A 24323-nucleotide genomic window follows, 5' to 3' on the forward strand; every position below is an offset into this window, starting at 1 on the left:
CGGACAAGTCGCGAGGACCCGTGGCTGGAAATGAACAGGGAGTCAGCTATTTTGGGTCAACTCGTACTTACGAACGTCATATAGGTCTTTTTTAATGAGCACCAATCAGAAGCAGCTACTGTTTACCATGGCCAACCGCTTTTTTTTTTCTATGACTTTTAATGGAGGCGGAGCAAAGCATTAAAGTCTAACATTCATATGAAAAAAAAGTCCCCAACATTAGGTTCATCAATCAATAAAAGGACCCATGCTAAAAAATGAACCGTGAGTAAGCCGTTTTTTGGTTAAAAGCAGCCATTTTGAGTGAATTTCACAGCTCGTACGTTTACAAAACAGCCGACTGTAATTCAAGTGTGTCGGAACCTCCAGCCACCTCATAAGGATGCAGGTGACTTTATGAAGTTTTCTTCACGTGGGGACAAACACACTGATACAATCCTGAAGTCCACATGAGGACAAACAAGGACTTTAGGGATGATAAATGCTCTGTCTGCACCTGGCGAGTCAAATAAGTTCACATCAAGTTTGAAGCCAAGAATGTGAAGAAAAGAAAGCAAAGAAGCCAAGTCCAGACAGCTCGTCTGGATGATAGATGATTGCCACTCAAGGAATCATGTCACCCTTAAAGTACGGGTTTTATATTTAGCTTCACTCACTCGATTATGCCGCAAAGACAAACAGCCGCTTGGCCGGGCGACGGATACGATAATGAATCGATTCAATACCCACAAAGAAGACATTCATCACGGCGGGATATTCGGCGTTAGTGCTCTGAATGAGGGGTGATTGCAGAGGCTGGTGCAGTATGAAATCTGAAGCGTGTGGTGCAAATTGAAGATGCCTCCTCCTTTCATAACAGAGCAAAAACTTCAAACAACTCTGAGGCAGCGCTGCTGTTTGTGCCTCTAACCTGTTTCAGTAATGCAAGGTGCCACATACAAATATCATGTAAACACGCGTCGTACCTGTTTGGAGGCCTTCCAAGGAGAGATGTGGCCTAAGGGCGGGGAGGAGAGACAAACATATTAGAACACAGAAAAGTGAAGACAGTTCGGGTTGTCATTAAGACGGTCTCGACAGAAATGAAGCGAGATGAACGACATATAAAAAGGTCTCTTTCTTTCAACATTTCTTTCAAGTTCTGCTGAAAAATATCTCACAATCCCTGCATGTGTGACATATCAAGGTGGCCACAATAAAATATTTGAGAGGAATAGGCCTTTTGCGATATTGATAAAGGTTTGATATTTGAGATTGGCGGCCATTTTTCTGAGGAGCACAAATCAAAGAGTTGTTTCTAATTTTGCTCTGCATAGTAGAAAAAACAAATCAAAAATTGTGAGAATAAATGTGGAATCTCACAGGCAAAAAGTCACGACATGGAGGCAAAAAAAGAAATAAATAAAAATCGAATAATGTAAATACCTATTTTAAACGACACAGTTAAGTCATAAAACCAGGAGAAAAAAAATAACTCAGTTTATGAGATCTAATAATTTAATGAGGAAAATTGCAATCTGAGATTTTCAGATTTTATTTTATGTGCATTAAGTTGCAATGTCACAAGAGAATTATTGATTTTGGGGAAAAAACAACACAAATTTAGTTTAAAAAAAAAGAATAGTTGTAATTTTACCAGTCCTAACATAAACGAGACATAAATATATTTAATGAAAATATAGATGTAATTCCCCAAGGAAAATACATGCTAGTGACAATAAATCTAAATTTTAAGCAATTAATGTCTTCAGTTTTGGACTGATGTCCCAAAAAGGGAGACCACTGGCAACATTAGGGAGCACCAAAACCTCTGGTTATGGCAATGTTAAAGTTACAATCTTATAAGAAAAGTTTTCTGACAACATTTAATGTTTTTTCTGCACAGGAGTGTAAAATCGAACGCGTCTTGGCGGGGCTGTCCTAATAGGTCGAGCAAAGTTGGATTTTCCATTCCTCTGTTTTGACTTTGTTTGTGAAAGGCTCCCTAATGTGCGCCGCTGTTGCATTTGTTCTCAACATAATTACATCATTAGCTGCGGGCGAAGGCACAGAACCCCCAACGCCCCCACTGCGCACATAACACACACACACGCGCACACACAACCGGTTATCTGCGCGAGTTAGACTGCATTTCACGTGGCTGAAGGAAGAGGGGAGCACACCAGTTCTCATCAGCACACCTCCCCTGCGACAGCTTACAATCAAAGGAGGCGAGCAGTAAGGCTGAGACACCAATACATACATTGCACACACATGGGAGCTGTGCTACATGCAATGTAGCTCTCGTATCAACATGTTTGTGTACTCGAACTGCGCAATCAGATATGCCAATCCCATAGCAAAAAGGATGGACCTGTTCATGGAATTTTGTTTTCCTGATAGAAAGGCCAACAAGAATGAAGTAACAATTTGGGCAAAAAAACAAAAGAAATCCAGGGGAGGGAGGGGGGGGGGGGAGTGGAAATCACCATGCTCCTTTGGTTAGGCACAGCTTCGCTTACAGTGAGCTAGCGGGTCCAAATTTATTCATAGCCTCGAGATCATCGCACGCATTGTCCCCCGGGGCGACAAACCATATTGTTGTTCATGTTCAGCTGTCGAAACATGGTTTGGAAAACCTCGCGGAGCGCCGATGATGTGTGTGGCCCCGACAACTTTTGTGAAAGCATTGTCGTCTTTCATACACTGTAGCCCTCATCCAGCCATTGCGCGGTCACGCTCAGCATAGTCACTGGACTAAAGTCTGACGTCCATATGTCTGTGGTAAAACTGCATTGTTGTCTATCAGAGAACAAACATGTAACGCAGAATGCAGAATTCTGCTGAACACGAGTCTGCAATGTAGCGTCGGCTTGGAATAAAATAAAAATACCGGGGTGCCTCTTGTTATTGGTCCGGTTTTGTTGAAATCGGACAGATGAATGTGACATCATTTTTTTTTGCCCAACACCAGTTTGATGTTATCCTGCATGAAGAATATGTTTGGCCAGCTTTCTATATATGTGATCATTCATAAAACCCAAACTGTGGATGATATGACAAAGTGTTCTTGTCTAGCCAAAGCGAACCTGGCAACCAATGAGTTGAGAGGTTACAGGCGGGTAATGCATGTGTGTGCAAATGTGTCGTCTTACGGCCACCCGCCTGAGTGAGTCGTCGTGTCACTCCAGCCACCCCACTGAAAAGGTTATGGCTTTTCATAAGTCAAAGGCCCGCTACATGAAGTGGCAATTGGAGGCTTCTGTGGACTAAACCATCTTCTTGAGGGAATACGGCACCAGGAGGAAGCCTCAAAGGAACTGTAATAGCTCATTCGTAGGGAAAAATTTCGCAATGTGACAAGGAAGGAAATTAGCCGGCTCTACGTGGCAATCGTCCACTCATATTAAAACGGAACGTCATCCTCGCGCGTGGCATTTAGGCCTCATTTAAATGCTAATCCAATTCATCAGCATATGCGGCGGATATGCGGCGCTCTCACGGGCGTGCGGCTGAATTGCAAATGAGCGCCTGGTGGAAAGCTTTTGACGCGTCAAACCCAACCCGCTGACTTCTGGACGGTGCTGGCTTACGCTTTGGCCCGTGCGGCTTGGTTTCCGCCCGCCACGATCCTCGCCCTCGTTTGGCGCACGGGAGCGTCTGTCTCTCGCTTGCGGTTGGATCGGCTTCAAGCCGGAATGTCAGGGGACGCAGCTCAGCAGAAGTCTGGAAGAGCGCCCGCCACGAGGAAGCCAAAGCCTTTCCCGACAAACGCATGCGGCGCAGGTCTGACACCTCGTCTGTGTTCCACTAATGACCAGCGCTCTCACCTGAAATATTCGACATGATGGATGCCAAACGCCTTTTGGTTGTTTTGGAGGACCTAGAGAGCCATTATAATTGCGCCACATGCTATATGTTGCTATCCCAGGGTTAAATCAACTGGCAAGTTGATTTTGACTTTTTGATTTTTAAATTCAGTTACTTTAAATTCATTCTTGAGCTGGTTCGCAGTTTCTAGTCGTTTTTATTTTTATGAGGAAAAAACATACTTATAGTTGCCTTCATTCAATTTAGTGTCAGTTTACTTTGATAAACGATGTTTCAAAATGGTCACCATAAGTAAATCTCAACAGCGAAAACTTACTTTACTTTACTACTGTTTCCCTCTTCGTAAATATATTCATTCATTCATACATTCATCTTCCGAGCCGCTTGATCCTCACTAGGGTCGCGGGGGGTGCTGGAGCCTATCCCAACTGTCTTCGGGCAGTAGGCGGGGGACACCCTGAATCGGTTGCCAGCCAATCGCAGGGCACACAGAAACAAACAACCATTCGCACTCACACTCACACTCACACCTTGGGACAATTTAGAGTATTCAATCAGCCTGCCACGCATGTTTTTGGAATGTGGGAGGAAACCGGAGCACCCGGAGAAAACCCACGCAGGCCCGGGGAGAACATGCAAAATCCACACAGGGAGGACGGAGGTGGAATCGAACCCGGCACCTCTGCACTGTGAAGCCGACGTGCTAACCACTGGGCTACCGGGCCGCCTCGTAAATATATTTTATACAAAAACTTGTCAAATGTATTTCTTTTGACTCTCTCGACTTTTATATTTGGTTTATAGATGACTGCCCATCTGTCCTAAGATTATAGTTGTTTACATTGGCATTTTTCTTCCATTTAGGTTCACAAATATCACCACATTTTCATTATTTCTTTCGTATTCATTCACTTAACCTCCACCTGACAGGAAAAACAAACCATGTTGCGGTTTTCCAAAAAGTAAAGATTGAAGATTCAAAGGTCATGAATGCTGTTCCTGTTTACACCAAACAAGAGTTTGTTTTGCAGTCTGTTCCCTTACAGTAGACAAACCGTGAACTTAAAACCAATAAACATACGTAGCCGTGATTTTTGCTCTTTTACACTGATGTGGTTTCACCGTTATTACCCACCCTCCCCGCGCCGCGAGGCCAATCCGAACTATGATGAAGCAAGCCATGAAAATGAATTTGACACCGCTGCTTTCAAAGACCTTGTCCTGCTTTTCATCTCAAATAGAGCAGAGAGACACACATAGCGTCGAGTCACAACACTTGCTGGTGTGTCAGGCTGATAGTCCCCGTGGGCTTGTTCTCCTCACTTGTTTGATAGCGGCAAAACATTGGTAAGGCTAGGGGAGGAAATGGCCTTCTTGGGGGTTGGGAGGGGGGCATGCGCATGTTGTTTTTCATGCATTCAAATACACTGAGATAGAATGTCACTCCATAGAACACGGAGCTTAATCAAAAAGAAAACAATCCTGCTCTGGATCACAACCATACTGATCATCTATTTTAAAGCTCAAGTGTGTTCTTGTTTGTTTGTTTTACTAAAGTTCCTGTAAAATATGTTCTCTACATTTGACATGACACAGAAAAGAGTGTTAACAACCCTGTCAAAAATGACATGGTTCAACAAAAGTTTTTCATTGGAAAATTGTGAAAAATAAAGTTGTTTGCACTTTTGAACGCTGTCTGCTGAATGCACTGAAACCACGACCAAGACAAGCGCATGGAAAATCCTACAGAACCCCACCAAACACACACACACACACACACACACACGCACACGCACACGCACACGCACACGCACACGCACACGCACACACACACACCTACCCTGCCCACCACCTTCTCCAGCTGCTCCCTTCAGGCCAGCACGACTGAACCACGCGCACCAAAACCATCAGACATTCAAACTGCTTTTTCTCTTTTGCCATTAAGTTAAATCTCTTCCCTAAACAGTAACTCAAAGCTATCATGGCTCTTTGTATTTTTGCACAGCCCTATGGAACAGTATTACAGTAATGATCATTGTAGCTTCAGCTCTCTGCATACTTGAACAGTTGTCAACTACTCTAAGACTTTAAAACATTTGCTTGAATTGATACCAAAACTGGCTGCATGGATGCATTGAGTGTTTAAAATGTCTGCCTCATAGTTGTGAGGTTGGGGGTTCGATTCCTGGGCTCTGGCCTTCCTGTGTGGAGTTTGGGGGTTTGTTTGAGCCGGCAGCAGTGGCAGTGCCTTACCACCAGGTGGCAGCTGGCGAGTCGTGCATGTTCACCTCGACTGCTCGACTGCTCAACACTCTCTCACACATTTGACTCCGTGGTCCACACAACATCGACATGATCACTTCAGTTACATTTGGCAACAGTTTGCTGACATCAGTCTAATATGCCGCTCGATAATCATGCCATGGATGCTCCAGGCTGCCTGTCTGTCAGCTCCGCAATGTGTTGGCTTTTGTCATTTGTGCAATGGAATCGGATTCATTTTACACTTAATTCACTTCATTAAATTTGCACAAGAGAGAGGAAGAGAGCAAGCAAGCGAGAATGAGAGAGAGAGAGAGAAAGCTTGCCTTCACTGGTAATTAACTACAAACACAAACATCCTTATTGTTGTGCAATCACCTCGAATACAATGCAAATTAACTGGCACTTTGTCTCGGGCAAAAACAACAGCTTCAAAACATTAGGAATGAGCTGGAGAACACGAACGGAGGAATGGGAAAAGACCACACAATTGACTGTGTGAGTTCTGGCCTGATCTTGTGAGAGGCCGCCAGGCAACAAAATTCAGTTTTACCTCTCACATCACTCAAATGAAAAGCTCTCACACCCTTCCAAAAGGCTCACAAACAGTACTGAAACTCTCTCAACACAATATTGAAACTCACTCAGAACAGTACTCTCAAACGTACTACTGATACATTCTCACTTGGGTGACTTAAACACTAATGCACCCAATTGAAACAATCTCTCACTCACGACTGACACTTTCTCACTCACACAAAGTAAAAGTCGTCACACACACAAACACGCACACACACACACACACACACACACACACACACACACACACACACAATTGAAATATTCTCTCAAACACTACTGACACACATGAGAAGCTCTCATACAACCTATTTAATTGTTCTTACACTAATGAAACACTCTCACATGCACACGCCCGAAATGTTATCACATCTTTCTCACACATTGGATGGAAACCCTCACACAACCTAATGAAACACCCTCACATACAGTACATAAATGTTCCAACAGTAACTACTGAAACGCTTTCTCACACACACACACACACACATACGTGTTTTGGTGCATTTTCAGGACGTCCGTTTGTTCACCCGACATATGGGTACATGCCTTTCCCGTGGTCCTACAGGCTCCAAAAAAATATGGTAACCATGAAAAAAAATCAGGAAGACAGCCATCTACTCAGATTTTGGCTAGGACGTAATTTTTTTTTGATTTATGACAAAACTACTACATATGAGGACATTGACAGGTTTTTGTGTATTATGGAGACAGTCACCTCAAACACACTACCATTTCATGTTTTTGTGAATTTTGAGCCCCCTAGATACACATCATTTTCAAGTATATATGACTTATGAAGACCAGCTCAGAGTAAAGTGTGTATTTTTAAATTGACTCATGTTACATACCAACAGTATATGTTAGGCACATGTGTCCAATTGTCATGCTCGGGCATGGGGAGAACTCTACAAAGGAAGGAAGCCCAGATTCAAACATTCAAATATCAATTGCTGAACTGTGAGGCGAATGTGCCAAACAGTCGTTACACCCGTCATCCCTCAAATATTCACATTAACAATACAAGATAGTAAAATAAGCTGTGAAGAAGAAGAGACGGTTAAATATGCGGTCAGTCCACTTTCTTATTTTTTAATTGCTGACAAATATGAAATTATGAACACAGAAAACATGCCACCTCATCTCCATGACACAAAGCACTGCAATAGATGAGGGTTGTTTGAACTGAAGAAGATTATGTCAAAATGTGAATACTGCGATGAAGAATTTTTAATGAATCTGGCCATATATTGTGCCATGTGTGTAGCAACTTCTTTAGCTACCGTTAGACAAAAGCAACTTTTATAAAAGTATTGAAATTCTTGAAATAGGATGAATTCAAATGTTTCAGGGTTTTTCCGAAATATCACCTCAAACCTAATAAGCCTATCTTTTGTGAGAAGTTTGTATATCGTACGTACGTTTATATACAGCAGGGGTGTCCAAGGTCGGTCCTCAAGGGCCGCTGTCTTTTTGTTTTCCAGCTCTCCCAGGATGTTCTAATGCTGCATCAGAGCTGACTGATGAACTGATCATCTGAAACAGGTGTGATGCAGCCGGGAGAGCTGGAAAACAGGCACGACAGTGGCCCTCCAGGCCCAGATCGGGACATGCCTGATATACAGTATAATTTACATGTTCATACATCTTCAAGGATTTTCCAAATTGCTCTTGAAGATCATGAAACAACAAACGTGAAACACAGTATTAAACAACAAATATGAAATCCATAATTGACCATCCCACCCTAAATGCACCATTGCTATTGCTTTAGTTAACTTGAACTGAAATGTACCCAGACGTGCTCGCATTTCAATGGACTAGCCATTCATTTCCCTTTTTAATGCAGTTATATCCTGTTGTGGATGTAGTTTTTGATGGACACCCAGCCTCTGTCTTTCAGAGCTGCTGGCTCTGCGTGGAGACAGGACTCACAGCTCGTTTTACCTGAAACTTTATGGCTTGTTATGAAATCAAACATATGTCGCTCAACAGCCTTCACTTCATCATCTGTCCACGTGTGTCTCTTATTCCCACCTGTAAAAGAAGGCATTATTTATTAAAAATGGAAAAATAAAATAATCAAGATATTCCAGGAAATAATGAGAATTCTGAAAATTTGAGAATTTTGAGAATTTATCTCTCATTCCATTCATGGTCTCCAGAGGGTTCAGTCAGGTCACTTGGTGTCTGGAACATAACATTACGGTGTCAAAATATTCAGCATTCTTCATTCTGACCAGTTAAGAAATTAATAAACATTAATTATCATTGAACATTGCTCACGGGAGAGTTTGGGATGAATATACCACACTATAGAAAGTTAACACTGTTCAGTTTTGTGGAACAGCAATATGGGGACATTCGAACACAGGCTCTCCAGAGTTAGGTTAAGACAAAAGTCATGTCACCTGAAACACACTCAGGTTTTTCAGGTCTGAAGAAATATGAGGACATGACGACTGAAATCATGGAGAGTCCATGTTTCTGATTTATAACTTCTCCTGTGTTTGTCAAAGAAAGCTGAAAACTCAAACCTAGTATATCATGATAAGAAGTAGTAACCTGTTGTAAAGATGAAGTGGATCTCTCACTCCATTCTTGGTTTCCAGAGGGTTCAGTCAGGTACCTGTCACTTGATGTCTGCAACATAACAACATTACGGTGTCAAAAGTTTCAGCATTCTTCATTCTGACCAGTTAAGAAAGGAATAAATATTAATTATCATTGAACATTGCTCACAGGAGAGTTTGGGATGAATATACCACACGATAGAAAGTTAACACTGTTCAGTTCTGTGGAACAGCAATATGGGGACATTCGAACACAGGCTCTCCAGAGTTAGGTTAAGGCAAAAGTCATGTCACCTGAAACACACTCGGGTTTTTCAGGTCTAAAGAAATATGAGGACATGACGACTGAAATCATGGAGAGTCCATGTTTCTGATTTATAACTTCTCCTGTGTTTGTCAAAGAACATTGAAAATTCAAACCTAGTATATCATGATAAGAAGTAATAACCTGTTGTAAGAATGAAGTGGATCTCTCACTCCATTCATGGTCTCCAGAGGGTTCAGTCAGGTCAGTTGGTGTCTGCAACATAACATTACGGTGTCAACATATTCAGCATTCTTCATTCTGACCAGTTAAGAAATGAATAAACATTAATTATCATTGAACATTGCTCACGGGAGAGTTTGGGATGAATACACCACACTATAGAAAGTTAACACTGTTCAGTTCTGTGGAACAGCAATATGGGGACATTCGAACACAGGCTCTCCAGAGTTAGGTTAAGGCAAAAGTCATGTCACCTGAAACACACTCGCGTTTTTCAGGTCTAAAGAAATATGAGGACATGACGACTGAAATCATGGAGAGTCCATGTTTCTGATTTATAACTTCTCCTGTGTTTGTCAAAGAACATTGAAAATTCAAACCTAGTATATCATGATAAGAAGTAGTAACCTGTTGTAAGGATGAAGTGGATCTCTCACTCCATTCTTGGTTTCCAGAAGGTTCAGTCAGGTACCTGTCACTTGATGTCTGCAACATAACAACATTACGGTGTCAAAGGTTTCAGCATTCTTCATTCTGACCAGTTAAGAAATGAATAAACATTATTTCTCATTGAACATTGCTCACAGGAGAGTTCGGGAATAATGTACCACACTATAGAAAGTTAACACTGTTCAGTTCTGTGGAACAGCAATATGGGGACATTCGAACACAGGCTCTCCAGAGTTAGGTTAAGGCAAAAGTCATGTCACCTGAAACACACTCGCGTTTTTCAGGTCTAAAGAAATATGAGGACATGACGACTGAAATCATGGAGAGTCCATGTTTCTGATTTATAACTTCTCCTGTGTTTGTCAAAGAACATTGAAAATTCAAACCTAGTATATCATGATAAGAAGTAGTAACCTGTTGTAAGGATGAAGTGGATCTCTCACTCCATTCTTGGTTTCCAGAGGGTTCAGTCAGGTACCTGTCACTTGATGTCTGCAACATAACAACATTACGGTGTCAAAAGTTTCAGCATTCTTCATTCTGACCAGTTAAGAAATGAATAAACATTATTTCTCATTGAACATTGCTCACAGGAGAGTTCGGGAATAATGTACCACACTATAGTAAGTTAACACTGTTCAGCTCTGAGTAACAGCAATATGGGGACATTCGAACACAGGCTCTCCAGAGTTAGGTTAAGGCAAAAGTCATGTCACCTGAAACACACTCGGGTTTTTCAGGTCTAAAGAAATATGAGGACATGACGACTGAAATCATGGAGAGTCCATGTTTCTGACTTATAACTTCTCCTGTGTTTGTCAAAGAAAGCTGAAAACTCAAACCTAGTATATCATGATAAGAAGTAGTAACCTGTTGTAAGAATGAAGTGGATCTCTCACTCCATTCATGGTCTCCAGAGGGTTCAGTCAGGTCAGTTGGTGTCTGCAACATAACATCACGGTGTCAACATATTCAGCATTCTTCATTCTGACCAGTTAAGAAATGAATAAACATTAATTATCATTGAACATTGCTCACGGGAGAGTTTGGGATGAATATACCACACTATAGAAAGTTAACACTGTTCAGTTCTGTGGAACAGCAATATGGGGACATTCGAACACAGGCTCTCCAGAGTTAGGTTAAGGCAAAAGTCATGTCACCTGAAACACACTCGGGTTTTTCAGGTCTAAAGAAATATGAGGACATGACGACTGAAATCATGGAGAGTCCATGTTTCTGATTTATAACTTCTCCTGTGTTTGTCAAAGAACATTGAAAATTCAAACCTAGTCTATCATGATAAGAAGTAGTAACCTGTTGTAAGGATGAAGTGGATCTCTCACTCCATTCTTGGTTTCCAGAGGGTTCAGTCAGGTACCTGTCACTTGATGTCTGCAACATAACAACATTACGGTGTCAAAATATTCAGCATTCTTCATTCTGACCAGTTAAGAAATTAATAAACATTAATTATCATTGAACATTGCTCACGGGAGAGTTTGGGATGAAATATACCACACTATAGAAAGTTAACACTGTTCAGTTTTGTGGAACAGCAATATGGGGACATTCGAACACAGGCTCTCCAGAGTTAGGTTAAGACAAAAGTCATGACACCTGAAACACACTCAGGTTTTTCAGGTCTAAAGAAATATGAGGACATGACGACTGAAATCATGGAGAGTCTATGTTTCTGATTTATAACTTCTCCTGTGTTTGTCAAAGAAAGCTGAAAACTGAAACCTAATACATAATGATAAGACGTAGTAACCTGTTTAAGGAAGAAGTGGATCTTCCACTCCTTTCTTGATCTTCAGAAGGTTTCATCAGGATCGGAACACTTAATGTCTGCAACATAGCAACAGTGCAGTGTCAGAAATATTCAAATTTATTCATCCTGATTAGTTAATAAATGAATAAACATTGTTTTTCATTGAACATCGCTCACAGGAGGGTTTGGGATTAATATAAGACACTATAGAAAGTTAACACTGTTCAGCTCTGTGTAAAAGCAATATGGGGACATTCGAAAACAGGCTCTCCAGAATTAGGTCCAGACAAAAATCATGTCACCTGAAACACACTCCGGTTTTTCAGGTCTAAAGAAATATGAGGACATGACGACTGAAATCATGGAGAGTCCATGTTTCTGATTTATAACTTCTCCTGTGTTTGTCAAAGAAAGCTGAAAACTCAAACCTAGTATATCATGATAAGAAGTAGTAACCTGTTGTAAGGATGAAGTGGCTCTCTCACTCCCTTCTTGGTCTCCAGAAGGTTCAGTCAAGATCCCGTCACTTGGTGTCTGCAACATAACACCATTATGGTGTCAAAATATTCAGCGTTCTTCATTCTGACCAGTTAAGAAATCAATAAACATTATTTCTCATTGAACATCTCTCACAGGAGGCTTTGGGATTAATATACCACACTATAGAAAGTTAACACTGTTCGGCTCTGTGGAACATCAATATGGGGACATTCGAACACAGGCTCTCCAGTGTTAGGTCCAGACAAAAGTCATTTCACCTGATCACACTCTGGTTTTTCAGCAACATTACAGTATCAGAAATATTCTAAAAAGTATTCTACAGTAACTGAAGAAGTATGAGGGCATGACTGAAATCATGAAAATCAACATTATAGCAACCATAGAGTGTCAGAAATATGCCGTAGTTACATGACTTTTGAATAAATTAAACTTCATACACAGCACAAGCCGGCTCTTTATGGTAGTTACCACTGTACAGCTCTTATAGCTAACAATTTCAGGACAACAGACATGACTGAGTTCAAATAATAAAGACAACACCCGAAACATACTCTTTCAGACTAAAACAATGTAATGACTGAAAAATAATTCCGGTGACCATTCGTTGTTTTCAACTAAGTAGAGACTTTTGATGGGCAGTACAAATTGCTGATAAAAATGTGGATTTGTCAAACAGCTACCACAGCCTTCTTCAATCAGGTGAAATAAGCATTATGAAGGAAGTTTAAAGGCATCTAATTTTCCTCGACTATTACGGATAGTATGCGTTTTTATGAATTGTGATATTTGGTGAAGCACAATATTTTAACAGAAGCCGAATAATTTCTATTTCTATTTTTTCATTCCAAGATATTCCTAGTTCTACATGGCAATACAATATTCTCAATAATTATTTTTGCTCCAATATGATCAATGGCATAAAAAAACATGCTGTTGTTTATTGTGACATTTTTGGGGTAAATACAATGTACGAATAAAATCTGTCACTGTGACAGGCTTTGGTTGCAGCTCTTGTCATGTGCTTGCGGTAGCCATAAGAATTAGATAGCAGGTAGATTGATAGCATACCTTTATAATCATTGATCCACTGGGCTTTCAAACAAGGCTTGTTGACTCCAGATAAAAGGAGCAGCCTCAGATTCAGGGCTCAGTCTGGTTCTTCTTTGTGACATTATCACCACCAGTAAACATCTACAATGGAAAGTGAGAAGAAGTCAGCCAGACAAGTAAGCACAATATTATGGCAGCACTTATTTTGGCTCAAAAAGTACTGAGCCAAAGGAATATTATTTTCTTCCTCAAAAATACAAAAATTCATTTCATCAAACATTTGCTGGTCAGACTAATAGATTCGGGCAAACCATTTGTCAGGCAGATAACAATGTAAAATTAAAATAGAGTAACACAATATTGTCTTGACCAAATGTACCAACAAAGCTGAATTCTGCTATAATTTCATTGCAAACGTTTGTTTGTTTTTTCATTGAAACGGTGTACAATTGAATCAGCACAAGAATAAACAGTGTAAATACACCGGGCTTAGCGTAAATGCTGGAAGTGCCTGGCCCACTTTCATTAGGCTACCTGTACTAACTAATTTAAATTAACTGCAATCGAATAAAACAAATACTGCACTGAAATAAACATATGGCACCAAAACCAAGTTCCACAGACTGTGCTGTTAAAGATTTAGAAAAGTTTTCCAGAACCTTGCCTGCAGGACATGTCCACATTACTTTTACTGGAAGCTTATTAGCATGCTAACGATCGAGCTAGCTAGCTAGCTGTCGTATTGAATGATATTACCTTTGGTGGGCACTATTAAACACGGTTATATTGAACAACTTCTATGTTACGGTAAGATAAACGAAAAGGAATTGCTTACCCGATGGTCATCCACGCGTGGTCGTGTTTGAGAGTAGGATTGTCTGGCTGCTTCACATGTTGGATTTTGTATGACTGCTAATTGATGTGACTTATCAGGACGAGGGCGGGGAAAATGTGTGAGTCAGTCCGAAAAAGATGACATTTGAGGTCCTGCACAATGACGTCACTGAAAGTGTGTTAAAAGTGTGTTAAGTACCGAAGTTGGCCACTAGTTTTCCAAATGAAAAGTGAGTCGAAATTTAAACACACTTAAACACACAATTTCTGAAAATTGTCCTCTTTCAGGACATCACTTATTTTTGGTGTGGGAGTATCCTCGTGAGCTCTAGAGCAGTGTAGACTGCGTGGAAATATGAGGACGCGAAAAATGTCCTCATTTTTCCACAGGTCCTCATTGTGAAGGTGTGTTATCATAAAATTGTCCCGATATGTCATGAACACAAACGCACACATACACACGCACACACACGCACACACACACACACACACACACACACACACGCACACACACACACGCACGCACTCGCACGCACACAACTAAGACATTATAACATAACCTACTAAAATGGTCTCATTCACACCTGAAATAATCTCTCTCAAACATTAAGAGAAAATGCTGTGCTTAAAGTCGTTCGTGTATTCGTTCAATACTCTTGATCTGCAGTTTAAGGCCGATGTCTTACGAAGTTGGCCAAAAATGGCACGAGTAGTGGTGGAAAAAAACCAAACAAACGTTACAAGGCAGTCGTTGTACTTGTGTGTTGAATTTTCTTAGCAGTGAGGACAAAAAGCTTACTAGTGTGTACATGGACCTGAGGGATATAGAAGTAATGCTCACAGGGCTTTCCTAAAGTGTTCGGTATGCTCACAGGTGGGTACTCTTACAGGAAACAGCCTCACTCAATCTCTCTTCTGCTATTTCAGGACTCATTCCTGCATAGTCTTTGGCTTCTCAGGCACGGTAACAATGTCCTACATATGCAGGACATCAAACGCACCCGAGAGCAGCTCATTATAATTCAAGTGACAGGTGACAAGGAACGACACCATCGTCTGAAATCTCTTGCCACAATGAAGAACAAAACCTGCCTTTAAGTGTCAAGTGGGTGCATTGGGGAATGGGTAGCGTCAGCAGGAAAGATCAGGCACAGCGACGCACAATTTGTAATCTGGCTCAGTAGTCGTCATTTGATACATGAATGTTTACTTCCTTTGACACTCGTTCCACTGATGATGACAGAAGTCGTCACAAAAATATTGAATTTGGCCGTAACATTGCTCATTTACTATAGAGTAAATCATAAACTGTAACTGCAAAAACACATTCAAAACATTTTGGTGCGGCGGGGATCTTGAACGTATTAATGGACTTTACATTCATTTCACTGGGGAAAGATGATTTGAGATACAACCGTTTTGACCTCCAAGCGTGGTCAAATTTATCTCACACCTCAAGGCACCATTGCATTTGTTATGTGATCTGTTATGGAACAAATTAAACTCAAGGTATTACTGTAAAAGATTGTCGGAATGCAACAGCAATTTGTCATGGCCAAAGATTCTATTTAATGCAAAAAATGTGTGGAAATCTGCAGTTTTAGTCTAAAATTTCAGTTAAAGTTTTTCTTTTTCAATGTCACATTGCTTGTTTTCAAGTGAAAAAAATGGAAGGTCTGCTTCAATTCAATAACCTTAATCAAACTCTTGCAACATTGATGTCCTGTTTAATATTTTCCTCTTCTTTGGTTCGGTTGTAGTCAAGTATTTACTGAATGCACTCAGGTGAATTGTTTTCCAAACATTGATTTTTTTTAAAAAATGGGTTTTCCGTTGTGTAATTTAGAAACAATTTGAGTGGGGATAATAGAAAAACATTTTGTCTTTGTTTGAATACAATTTGTTTTCAGCACCGAGACAGAATTATACTCTCTCAAGTCTGGCCTATCAATAGAGACCCTGTTTATCCAGAATGACCAGGGAACTGTGTAGCTGTTCTTTCTTCATGTACTATGAGTATGTCATCCGAACCAACGATGCCATTAAAGGGAACATGTCACGGACAATGCGTTTCAGTTAAGTTACATCCAGTAATTGAAGGGCAAATAAACCCTCATATTTATTCTTGAAACATGTAACAGTTTAAAAATTCTATTGATCATCAGAGCTCGACCCAGCAAAGATGTAAGTCCAAATTACTTTTTGTATCTTTTTTATACACGTGATAATTTTCCTGCCAAGTCACAACATGCAGTAAAATGTATTTCAAGTCTTCTTGTGGCCTCATAATCCATCGCCTTTGTCCTTTTAATACCACACAAGACTGCAGGTGCAAGAGTCCTCAGTCAGAGGTTACTTATGTGTCTAACGGGTGAAGACCAAAGAATGTTTTTTACTGCAGACCCTCAGGTTTTAGGATGACCTTTTTCTTTCTGGACTTTCACTTCAGCAGCATTTCTGAAAAGACTTCACACTATGCAGTCAGTAACTTGACTTGCAACTACCCCGATGCAGTTTTTTTTTTAGTTGTCTCTTTTTTTTATTTGTGTGTGTTGTTAGCCAAAACGCGGGTACTATGGTACGTGGGAGCGTCAGATGAGCCACTCATCAGGTATAGCGGGTGGGGAAAAAAAAAAATCACAGCAATTAAGGTTTCGTAATGTACCGGTAATTCAGTCAAAAATGCAAGTAACAAAATGAGAACAAGTCACTCAAACGTCTCATAAGAAAAATTTATTAAAATATCCTTGATTGAGTGATTTAAAGAAAAAATGTGATGTGTGAGTTTCAATGATACCGTTATGTAAATTCAGGCATCAGGGGGTAATGCATTTGTCTAGAAACTGTCCCCCCTCATCCCTCTGACTCTCTTCTCATGCTATGTTTGGACTGCCACATCTTCTTAATGTGCATGTGCAGACTTGATTTTGGAAGATCATTCAAATTTGTAGCTGCTGTCCAAATTTCTACACCAAATAAAGTCAATGTGGAAGATAATTTATCTGACCTTTAAAAAACAAAATCTAAAAATGGAACTACCAATTGAAATGGTATCTAATCAATAAAGGAAAACCAACTCTGGTGATTCAAGATCTGCTTCAAACACCTCCAGAATGTTTCTCACCGTATGTCACCGCTGTATACAATAGTTAGGAAGTATGCGTCTTACCTGTCGCTGCTCTCTGAATGAGCAACGTTGCTTCAGTTCCGATGGGGCACTCTTTGAGCATCTCCACCACACGTCCGTGTCCGGCCGCCGCCACCGGCTGCTGGTTCACCTCCAGGATCAGATCGCCCTCGATCAGGCCTGCCGCCGCCTGCGAGCCCGGATCCAGCACCTGCGAGCGCAGCTTCAAGTTAGCCTCTGGCTTTTCATGTCAAATTTGGGAGAGAAAGGGCCTTTTTCAACATAAAGTATTGTTTCACTTGTGAGTGCATAACGCATGAATCATGATGGCTCAGTCAGGCATTGGCAGGTGGTCTGTGAAGGTGCATGATGATTGTTTGGCCTAGTCAGTGCCATTCTACTTCCTGTTTTTGTTGTATGGGTGGTGTTTAGTTTACGCCATTCGTTTTGGCACTTCGTTTTTTGGGGTGGATTTTATTTATTATTTTCAAATGTTAATCACTGTCTCACAATTTAAAAACAACATAAAAAATAAGTATGTTAGGTTCATTAGACACTCTAAATAAAAAGGTGAGTTGTGAATGTGAGTGATGGTCAATATGTGCCCTGTGATTGGCTGGAGAGCGGTCCGGGTTTTCAGCAGGAATAGACTCCAGCTCATCAAAACCAGTCCATTCTTTTTTGAGAATACATTGAGCATTTAAAAAAAAAATCACAGATAAACAGCAAATTTGTCACGTGCTATAAATTATTTGAATATGCAGACTGGGACGAATGGAAAGCGGAGTGAGTTCAATGCAATTAAATACGATTTGCTGGCTGACCTCATTTGGTTCAACTTATCTTTTGATAGCTTGCATAAACAAATTGAACTTTCAAAACCTGCTCTTTAAACATTGCTTTGGGTTTAGTGGTCAGCTACATTTGCTTAATTTCCCAGAAAGACCTGCCGGTACTCTTTTGGTTTTACATTGTCAGAAAATTTCGCTTCAAATTTCAACCTGAATTCTGATACTTCTTCCATGAAATTGGTCTGAATTGTATCCCTTAGTCATTCGGCAGTGCATCCCTTGGCTACACTTCTTCTAGTACATGTACATTGTACAGATGATAGATTTCTTTGTCCAATCAGATTTCAACATTTCTATACCATGTCAATCTCATCTGCCCAGGGCCTTCAGAAACAGTCATGCTGGCTGAAGCAATTTTGACTTAAATCAGCAAAGGACTATTTCTTGAACCAATCAGATTTCAAAGACGAGCACTGGCTCTTGCTGACATCATCTGGTCATAGCAAAACTTCTCAGAGCCAACTCTGACTAGCAAATCTCATCTATAACATTTTGCCCCAATACATTTATTAATCAACACCTATGGTAATTATGTAGTTTGTTGACATTTGTTTTATGGTATTGTCATGATGTGAAATAAATATTGAATTGGAACCGTTCCTGATGATGTGTGTTGCACAGTTGTGTGCTGTTGTAATGTTTTTGTTTTCTATAATTGAGTGATCGCGGTGGTCTCAAGAGGTCGATGAAGTCGCCACTGATGAATATGCCTTTGAAAATACGGGGTGTTCCCAAAAATCTGACATAATTCACAGGCCAATAATATGGTCACATTTTGTTGACTTTTTTTTACACATTGTGTTTGGCAATGACCGACTGGATATGTGCCGTGTTACAGGAGTAGCACATCGTGATCACTTCTGAAATTGCAACCCGGATTACATTTCTGACGTTGGCGCTAGACTTAATAGTTTTCAAGATCATTGGTTTGAAAATTATGTCAATTTTTTGAGGACACTGTGCATATTTCAACACCTGACCTGTTTGACTCGCTGGCCAGTAGGACTGTCTGCGATAGTGAACCCGAAGCCCTCCGCTCCTTTCACAATGATAACAGTCAGCAACTCGGCCGCATGGGCCGTCGCCCCAGCAACACCCGGCGTCCCCGAGGAGGCCATGGAAACGTTGTCCTCATGTGGCGTGAGCGCTGACGATGAGCCGGGCGTGGTGGGCGGCAGCGAGGAACCGTCCAGGTGGGTGTCCCCTGGATGGGACGTGCCGACTTGTGCCAGGGCCTGTGCGGGCAGCTGGGAGCTCAGCGACAGATACTCCAGGTAAGGATCGTAGCTGCTGCGACCGTTCACCACAAGCGGGCGGTGCTCCATCCCAATGGGCGTCATGGAGCTGCTGGCTGCCGCATTGGGATCCTCAGGGTCAAAGGGCAGAGGGTATCCCCGGCAAAGCACCAGGGTGACGCTCTGACCGATGGGAACCGACTGGAAAAGCTTGACAACGTCGGCATGTGTGGTGCCCAACACACAGATGTCGTTCACGTAGACGATAACATCACCTGGAGGAAATGTGATCGACAAAACAATCGACGTTTTTGGGGTGTTTTGACCATTTTCTGCTTATCAATGTTCAAAACAAGAGTACAATGGTACCTTGAGATACAAGTAACCCGATTTGAATGTTTTGTTATATGTGAGCTCTCATTTGGCCGATTCTTTGCTTTGACTTGCAAGCAAACAACAAGAAGTCTGGCACAGAGAGATCAAATCCTGAAAAATGAGGCCTCGAGCTACTTATTGCCACTCCCATAAAGAGAATTTTACAAGTTGCCTATTTAAAACAACCAGGTCACTTTCAATGCCTTCTAGATTAATGCTAACTTTGTACAGCACTTTGTATGCAGAGATGGCTGTTTGAAAGTGCTCTAGAAATACTGTTGACTTGACTTGACTAACGCACAATGCAAAAGGACCTAGATGCACTAACACATACAGTAGCAACTTATAATGCAGAAAATTATGCAGCAACACAAACAATGCAATACTTTAAGACTAATATGACTGCAGCTTACTGAGGCACTTTTTTGGGAACCTCTTCTTTGTTCATGTTTGTATGACTATTATTGTTTCAACTGATGTTCAAGGCATGAACACCAGAGGCAGCACAAGGGCAAGAAATCATGGAAAGGCATTTCTAATCACTCAAATATGATTTGAGATACACATCTGTTGAGTTACATTCATGGTCTTTTAAAAAAAAAATAAACTTCTTAGTCAAGGCAATAGTACAATATCACTTTATTGCCAAACAGTACAGTTTTCTACGGCCAGTAGAGAGAGCTTCTGCATCTTAAATTTAAATTGTGTCATTCATTTGCATTCTTGGCATGCAGAAAGCCATAACATGCCTCTATTTGAGACAAGAATATTATAGCGAATTTCTCCCTTGTCCACAAATTGAAACATGGTGCGTGAAATTTTCAAATGTTAAGTCTAAAAGGCAAGACCGTTCAATGATTGAATCCAGTAAATAAGGAATTTAAAATTTTCATGCATTTCACTTGGCCAAAAATGGCCACAATGGAGCTAAAAAGTCCAATATGATGAAAACAGCATGTGATCGATTGGCACCGGTATTTGTAAATATGTGAAGTTGGAAATTACAAAAGTAGACAGAAATCCCCAGCCGTGGAAAGTTTCACTCCATCTGTATTAACAGAGGTAAAATAGTAACCAGGTGGACACAAATGACCAGCATCGAGAACAGATGGTCAAGCCCGATCGATTTGTTTTCATACCATGTTGTGCTCTTATGTTTGAAAATGTGGGAAAGTGGTGCTGGCGGATGTGATGAAAAGAGCCGTCTTGCCATTTTTCAAAACAGAAGACATTCGATATACTCTCAGTAAAATGAAATGAGAAACAACATGGCTTTCTGTGCGGTCTGGTAGCTATTGCATTCGGGAAGCATTCACATAAAAGTCTGCGGTGACGTGTTGGAGGAACATGACGTTCCGCTTGAATGTCTCATACATTTATTTTTTTTTCTTCCTACTTTCTTCCCTCCAAATTTTGCTGCTGTAGATTGCAAATTTCTCCATTGTGAGACAAATAAAGGGTTTCTTATCTTATCTTCAAGACACAATATCAGTTTGTGGGAGAGGCACAGAGGTGAAAGAGAAGGTCGATGAATCTTTGCGAATAGCTAGTACAAACCGATGACATCCGAGAGCCTCTGTGGAAATGTCACAATCGACACGGTGACAGCCGTGTGGATCAACTGTTTGAGTGATGTCTCGCGCACAACACAGCAGAAGGTTGCACGTCCCTTCGGGTGGAACTATGAAAAGCCTCATCTGACTTTATGCGACGGTAAGTGTGCGCACGGGGAGGATGCCCATCAGTGATGCCTGAATAACACTTTGCTGGAGTGTTGATTCATCCTTCTCTCATGATTATTTATTGAACGCTTCAAATCACTTTATCTGACAAAAAGATGCAAGAGCTTGGCAGAGCTCATTAAATTCACTTTTAACACCATTACAATACTGATTTTTTAAAAGTGTGGTCATGTATTGAGTGTACGTACGATAATATTCTGTCATTTTGGATGGTTAGCCTTGGTATAAAAAAATAATCTAGTGCAAGAGCTGCATTCGACATAACTAGCTATAAATTTATAATGGTGAGATATCATAATGGACATTGAAACCCTGCTGTATTGTTTATCATCATTTGTGGCCCTGCTATATCGCTGATTTTTAAGCAATCATTTTATATGTGTGTATATATTTTTTGTTAAGAGTCTTCAGGAAAGTCCTCATTTAGATTTGTGTGGCTTCGGTGCAGTATTACATTGTGTCATTACATTCCGGCCAGCACTCAGTTCAACTGGACGTACTGTAGGTGCACCATAAGTAAGAGCAAGATTTAAGAGTAAGAAATCTTAGTAAGAGTAGATTTCCATAAAGGGCTTGCTTACATTTGAACTAGTATTGAATGAGAAAGGAAATAGACCTTCTTGAACATGATGCGTTTACTCGATTAGCAAGAGGGGCTACAAGTGGCAATGGCAACTGCTGACGAATATAATCATGAAATAAAGAACGGAACTCTCTCTCTTGTGTCTCTGACTTAATTGAACTATTCCCTACGGAGTTTAAAAAAAAATGAGGGATTGTTGGGAAGCAAATACTTCATGAAGACAACACTGGATGGTCTCTGCACTTGTTTTATGTGCAGACATTTACTTTTTGCTTTAAAATCTCAGTCCCAGGACAAATGCGCTCGCCTTAAATCCTCTACTTCACACCACTGGAGGCCCTCAAATGCACACACACACACACACACACACACACACACACACACACACACACACACACACACACACACACACACACACATGCATGTCACATGCATCATCACGCACAATCCCTAAGAGCAATGTCGCTCAACTCAAATAGGCCAGCTAATCTCAGCCAAGGAGGGCTAGTGTGTGTGTTTGTGTGTGTGTATGTTTGTGTGTGTGTGCGTGTGTGTGTGTGTGCACGCGCGCATGTGTGTGCCTGCCTGTGAGCAGCTCTGGCAATGTCACAGAGGGGAAAGCAGCAAGTTGTGGAGAAGGAAAATCAGAACAGAGGGAGAGGGGCAGGGGGGAGTAAAAAGCTGACAAACCAGAAAGGAGGGATGCAGGGAGGAGGAATAAATGTCAGGAAGCAAAGAGGCAGGATGAAGAATAAAAAAAACACATCAAGGCTGAGAAAGCAGAGAATAAGTGTCAGACGACATGCAAAGATAGGGAGACACAATGAAGTCTCAGTCACAGAGACAAAAAAGGAGTTAAAAGAGAGATGGAGGCCAGCTAGAGGGGGGGGGGGGAGAGAGAGAGAGAGAGAGAGAGAGAGAGAGAGAGAGAGAGAGAGAGAGAGAGACCAACATGAAATTGAAAGACGAACGGCGGATGGAGGAAGGAGGCTTAAACGAGCAGTTTAGGCAGCGAGCGAGCGAGAGACTGGGCGTGAGGCCAGCTCGCGAGTTCACAGGAGTGCAAAGCGCAAACAGCCACGAGCGCTCTTACTTTGACGAACATCATCATCAGCCCACCCGTGTTGGGGCTTTGCTAACAGAGCTAATTTGCTAACAGCGATAACAACAATGGGTGTGAGTCACGTAAATTGACAGGCTTTCACAGCATGTCAGTAAGCCGTGGTAATATTAGCGGTTCTACATGAAGGATAGAGAATATATACCTGTGTGTATTTTAATTTTGTCATTCTCCATGTGTTGCTCCCCTGTTTGTCTTCAAATATCCATTGCTTAAAGGGTTATAACACCACGACACCAGTTATTCGCTAGCTATGGTGTTTTGGATGATTAGCATAAGATCAATGGATTTAGCTAAGTCAAAACGATGAGAGGTGAATCAGAATACAGTAATATTGTATTTTATATTTGAATTGGAATCGCCAAACTTGAATAAGTGCAATGAAAAATCTGAATTACCACCGTACAGAATTTTCCTTGTTTAATTTGACTCTTTACTTTTAAAAATTTAATCTGAATCATGCAATCTGAATTTGACTTCCTGACTGAAAATTCAATTCTGAATTTTTTTACACATTCAGTTTTACGAATACAAATTCAAACCTTTTCCACACAGATTCAGCTAGCAGCCTCCGGCCTTTATTATGTACCGGTAATTAAGAAAACAGCAGTTATTCCTAAAACATGAAAAATACCAAACTGGGCATTAACATGTTCATTTGAGATGGCGATAAAGTAAAACAGAGACTAATTGGGCCCATTTAAGAACTATGATTGGGAAATACTACAGCTAACAACAAGTACAGGTACTGAGAGTAGAACGGTTTTCCCCTTTCCGAACTCTCTCCATGACCTCTCTGACGTCCATGACCCCGCATCATTGTAACTTCAATCACATCAGCTTTTTACATCATTTCACTTCGTGAACTCTACTTGACTCACACGAGCAAAAATATCCAAAAGTTAACAAGCTGCTGGCAACAGATGCAGAAGACGGGTGGTGGTGGGCGGGTTCATTAGTTGAATAAAGT

The 24323-nt window shown here is 41.0% G+C and overlaps 1 protein-coding gene across 7 annotated transcripts in view; it reads right to left on the bottom strand.

Annotated features, from left to right (window-relative positions):
* Positions 1–24323, bottom strand: part of LOC127598079 (membrane-associated guanylate kinase, WW and PDZ domain-containing protein 2-like) — a 149308-nt gene that overhangs the window by 14146 nt on the left and 110839 nt on the right. For 6 of the 7 annotated variants that reach the window (XM_052061602.1, XM_052061603.1, XM_052061601.1 and 3 more), the window contains exons 10-12: positions 19279–19808; positions 17490–17658; positions 966–997 (exon numbers count right to left, since the gene is read on the bottom strand). In XM_052061602.1, coding sequence (XP_051917562.1) covers positions 966–997; positions 17490–17658; positions 19279–19808 — 731 coding nt within the window. The remainder of the gene's footprint in view (positions 1–965; positions 998–17489; positions 17659–19278; positions 19809–24323) is intronic. The other variant, XM_052061605.1, reaches the window with a different exon arrangement.

Source organism: Hippocampus zosterae, chromosome 3 (assembly GCF_025434085.1).
Source record: "Hippocampus zosterae strain Florida chromosome 3, ASM2543408v3, whole genome shotgun sequence".
NCBI classification, from domain to species: domain Eukaryota; kingdom Metazoa; phylum Chordata; class Actinopteri; order Syngnathiformes; family Syngnathidae; genus Hippocampus; species Hippocampus zosterae.